This window comes from Nicotiana sylvestris, chromosome 10 (genome assembly GCF_000393655.2).
Source record: "Nicotiana sylvestris chromosome 10, ASM39365v2, whole genome shotgun sequence".
Classification (NCBI taxonomy): Eukaryota; Viridiplantae; Streptophyta; class Magnoliopsida; order Solanales; family Solanaceae; genus Nicotiana; species Nicotiana sylvestris.
Window position 1 is genome coordinate 116,882,424 of NC_091066.1, and position 5,598 is coordinate 116,888,021.

General features: G+C 42.2%; 1 protein-coding gene across 1 annotated transcript; it reads right to left on the bottom strand.

Moving 5' to 3' along the window:
* Nucleotides 1-2,903: 2,903 nt before the first annotated feature.
* Nucleotides 2,904-3,251, bottom strand: LOC138879846 (uncharacterized). The gene has a single exon (XM_070159485.1). The coding sequence runs from the start codon at nt 3,249-3,251 to the stop codon at nt 2,904-2,906; it is 348 nt and encodes a 115-aa protein (XP_070015586.1).
* Between the last annotated feature and the right edge of the window lie 2,347 nt (nt 3,252-5,598).

Genomic DNA, 5,598 nt, shown 5'->3' on the forward strand with positions numbered 1-5,598 from the left:
TCAAGAATGACAACTAGAATTTCTTCATATGATAGTTATTCATTAGCCTCAATAGTCTCAACTGGTACGATACACAATGGATCTCCAATTACTTTCTTCAACATAGACACATGAAATATGGGGTGCACTAATGAAAGCTTAGGTGATAGCTCAAGCTTGTACGCCACCCGACCAATCCTTTGAATGATTCTGTACGGTCCGACATACCTCGGACTCAATTTCCCTTTCTTACCCAACTGCATTACACCCTTCATGGGGGAGACCTTCAGGAATACCCCAATCATCTTCTTTGAACTCTAAATCTCTGCGACGAACATCCGAATAGAACTTTGATGACTCTGAGAAGTTTTTAATCGCTCTTTAATGATCTTAACCTTTTCCATAGCTTGATGCACGAGGTCTGGTCCTATCAATTTAGCTTCCCCAATCTCGAACCACCCAATGGGAGACCTACATCTCTTACTATATAACGTCTCGAATGGTGCCATCTGAAAACTCGAATGGTAACTGCTATTGTAGGCAAATTCTATGAGTGGAAAATGGCCATCCCAGCTACCTTTGAAGTCAAGAACACATGCACGCAACATATCCTCAAGCATCTAAATAGTCCGCTCGGCTTGCCCGTCGGTGTGTGGATGAAAGGTTGTACTAAGATTTACCTGAGTACCCAAGCTTTGCTATAATTTCTTCCAAAAGTTAGCTGTGAACTGTGCCCCTGGATCAGAAATGATAGAAACTGGGGTGCCATGCAACCTGACTATTACCTTGATATACAACTAAGCATATTATTCCGCTATGTTGGTAGATTTAACTGGCAAAAAGTGTGTTGATTTCGTGTGTCGATCCACAATCACCCAAATTGAATCAAACTTGTGCGGAGTGCGTGGTAGTCCTACCATAAAATCCATATTAATCATTTCCCACTTCAACATTGGAATTTTTATGTTGTGTTCCATCTTATCATGCCTTTGATGCTCGGCCTTCACTTGCTGACAATTTGGACATTTTGCCACAAAGTCTGCTACATTCCTCTTCATGTCTTTCCACCACTAGACTTCCTTATGATCGTGATACATCTATGTAGAACGCAGGTGCACGGAATACCTAGAATGCTGGGCCTCGGTCATGATTCTTTCCCGGAGACCATCTACATTAGAAACACATAGTCGATGTTGGTACCTCACTATACCATCATCAATGCCAAGAGAAAAAGACGAAGTCTTATTTTTATGAATCCTCTCCTTAAATTTTACCAACAATGGATCATTGTATTGCTTCTCTTTGACTTCCACAACAATCGATGATTCAGCCCTATCTTGCATATTTACCCTCCCTTCACTAGATTCCGCGAGAAGAACTCCCAAACTCACTAACATGTGAACTTCCTTGGCCAAAAGCCTCTAATGTGCCTCTAAGTGAGCCAAACTACCCATAGATTTCCTACTAAGAGCATCCGCCACAACATTGGTTTTTTTCGGGTGATATAGAATATCAATGACGTAATCTTTGAGTAACTCCAGCCATCTTCTCTGCCTCAAAAATGCAATTCCTTCAATTTAAAAATGTATTGAAGGCTCTTATAATCCATGGATATATTCACAAGGACCCCATACAAATAATGCCGCCAAATCTTCAATACAAAAACCACCGTCGCAAGTTCTAAGTCATGTGTTGGATAGTTCTTTTCATGATTCTTGAGTTGCCTAGAAGCATAATCTATAACCTTTCCATGTTGAATCAATACACACCCAAGCCTAATCCTTGAAGTATCGCAATATACCACAAACCCATCCGTACCATCTGGCCGGGTCAACACCGGCGTCATAATCAATCTATATTATAACTCCTGGAAGCTCCTTTCACAAGCATCAGACCATTGGTATTTAACCACTTTCTGTGTCAATTTATTCAACACAGAGGCAAGAGTAGAGAACCCCTCCACAAACTTCCTGTAATACCCTGCTAAGCCCAAGAAACTGCGAATCTCTGTTGGAGTTGTAGCTCTAGGCCAATTCTTCACCGCTGCAATCTTTTGAATATCAACCTTAATTCCTTCTCTAGAGACGACATGACCCAAGAATGTGATAGATTCAAGCCAAAATTCACATTTTGAAAACATCGCATACAACTGGTGCCGATGAAGAGTCTGCAGAGCTGCCCTAAGATGATCAGCATGGTCCTCCCGGATTTGTGAATATACGAGGATATCATCAATAAATACAATTACAAAGGAGTCAAGAAAAGGCTTGAATATTCGATCCATAAGATTAATGAAAGATGTCGGAGCATTTGTACCAGAAACACAAAGTGCCCATACCGGGTTCTGAAAGCTGTTTTCTTAACATCCTGCTCCCTAATCTTCAATTGGTGATACCCGGACCGTAATTGATAAACAAATCATCTATCCTTGGTAGTAGGTACTTATTTTTTATTGTGACTTTGTTGAGCTGCCGATAGTCAATACACATCCGTAGTGACCCATATTTCTTTCTTACAAAGAGAACCGGTGCGCCCAAGATGACACATCGGTCGGATAAAACTCTTCTCTAACAAATCCTTTAATTTCTCCTTTAGCTCCTTCAATTCTACTGGTGCCATTCAATAAGGTGGAGTAGATATAGGTTGCGTGTCAGGCATCACATCAATCCCAAAATCAATCTCTATGGCTAGTAGGATCCCAAGGAGCTCATCCAAAACACATCCGGAAATTCATTCACAAGCACAGGCACAAGTGTAGGTGCCTCAACATCGGTGTCTGTGACTCGGACCAAATGGTAAATACAACCCTTGTTAATCATCTTTGTGGCCTTAAGATAAGAAATAAACCTACATTTTGGCACCATATTATCACCCTTCCATTCAACAATTGTCTCATTTGGAAATTCAAACCTCATAGTTCTAGTTCAACAATCAAGCTTGGAAAAGCATGAATAAAGCCAATACATCCCCATTATTACATCAAAATCAACAATCCCCAATTCAATGAGATCAACTATGGTCTCCTTACCACGTACTGTGACAACACAATCTCTATAAACTCGTGCGGCCATAATAGACTCACCAACCGGAGAAGATACAGAGAACGGCTCATTGAGTTGTTCCGGTTCTATCCCAAATTCCATAGCAACATAAGGGGTGACATAGGACAAAGTGGAACCGGGATCAATAAGGGAATACATATCACGAGATTGGACAGTCAATATACCTATGACAATATCAAGAAAAGCCTCTGCACTCTGGCGACCACTCATATCTTAGAAACGGTTGGGTCCTCCCGAACTCTACACACTACCACTATATGCACATGGACCTGCAGGTGCTGGAGTGCCTCGAGCCGGAGGGGGTGCTGAGGATGTAGCGGCTGCAGTACTGGATGGTTGTGTTGTGCCTCTGCCCACACCCTTGCGGGATGAACCACACTCTCTCTGAATATGATCCTTCAATCCACACCTATAGCATATGGGTAGGTCCATGTAGTAGATCCCCAAGTGCAACTTCCAACACCTGGGGCATGGGGGCTACTGGAAACTCCCCCCTGACCGGCCCTACTGGTGGGGTCCCATGTTGCCCTAACTTGGCCTGAAATGACTCCACTGCTGCTAACTGAGCCTTGATGGTGGTGCACTAGCTGAAGACTAAGCAAAATACTGTGATAGCCCTGATGACCCTCCACCGAATGCTGACCTACCACCACCAAGTGAATCTCTAAGGTTTCCCACGGAGCGGGCCTTACTGCAACCCTCTCGCTCCATTCTGTTCTTTAACTTACTGTTCTTTGTAGCTTGAGTAAATTCCACCATCTTCCCAAAGTTCATGTCAGAATTCAAAGCAATTGTAGCAGCCTCATAAATAACCAAGTGTAACGACCCTAAAACCGACACGGTCGTGATGGCGCCTATCGTGAAACTAGGCCAGCCGACACAATTTCAAAATCAAACCATTATTCTATAAAAGTCATTTTTAAGCCATTCATTAACAAGAAGCTTCATATTATAAGTCTAATTAACCAGTGCGGAATAAATACACAAGCCCGACATCAGGGTGTCACAAGTCATGTGCATCTACCACAGCTGTTCTGACAACATCAAGGCCAACATGGCTGGAAAAATCACAAAAATACACTAAGGAAGAATAAAGTAGGGAGAAAAGCATGGCTGCGATCGCCAGGCAGCTACCTCGCTAACTCCGATGAACCTGCCACTGAGTAATCAACACCCGGCTCCGGTTTCAGAAATACTTGAATCTACACACAAGGTGCAGGGAGTAATGTGAGCACGCCAACTCAGTGAGTAATAAAAGTAAATGAAAGCTGAGCAGTAAGAAAGCACGTAAACCACGTCATAATGCTACAGCAAATACAGTACATTTTCAAAACAGTATAAAAATCATTTATTTCATAAATCAAACTCAGTTTAAGTAAAAACCTTTTCTTTTTAAAACATCTTCCAATATTTTCAAATGAGTGGTAACACATTAAGTAAAAATGATAGAAACGTAAACAGCCCCTCGGGCAAAAACATGTACCATAAACTGCCCCTCAAGCATAATATCAATAGAACTAGCCCTTTGGGCTACCTTACAATCACTCGTAATCAACCCATCGGGCATAACATGAATCAAGAACCGCCTCTTGAGAAAAACATGGATAAAGAATAGCCCATTGGGCAACATATAATATCATAACTAGCCCATTGGGCTAACATCATATCACTTACTGAGGGTACTCGCGCTCACTGGGGGTGTACAGACTCTAGAAGGACTCCTATATCCCAAGTGCTATAACAAGCCACCTCGTGGCATAATCAAACAGGCCCTCAGCCTCATAACAAGCCACCTCGTGGCATAACAAATCAGGCCCTCGGCCTCATAATCATGAATTAATAACAACATGCTGCGACGTGCAGCCCGATCCCAAAATATCCTCATAACACAGGCCCTCGACTTCACTCAGTCAGAAACCTCTCAAGCTAATTCGGGCAATAGTAAAACAGGATGCTCAACCCAAAAATATTATTTAAAGTATCAAAATGGAGTAAATACGGCTGAGTTATAAAATTAGTAAAATACAGCATGACTGAGTACAGATATTAAGTTAAAACAGTAAGGAATAGTAGCAAAAAGTCCATGAGGATCCAAACAGTTGGCACTAGGCCCAAATATGGCATTCAGCCCAAAATATAGTAATACTTTCCAAAACACAATGATATCAAATAGTTTTCGGACAAATACGTGACTTAATAGTCGTACGGGACGGACAAAGTCACGATCCCCAATGGTGCACAACCCCACGCTCGTCATCCAACATGTGTGTCAGCTCAAAGTAGCACAACAATGTGACATTCAGGGTTTCATACCCTCAGGACAACATTTACAATCACTACTTGCCTCAAACAGGATAAAAAGCTAGCCTGTGATGCCCTTGCCTCTCGAATCGGCCTCCAAAAGCTTTGAACCTAACCAAAATCAGTGTATTGTCATCAATATACGCTAAAGGACCAAAGCCCAAGCGAAAATAATCAAATTAACTCAACCCCCGGGCCCACGTCTCGGAATCCGACCAATGTCTCCAAATCTGATAACCCATTCAATTACGACACT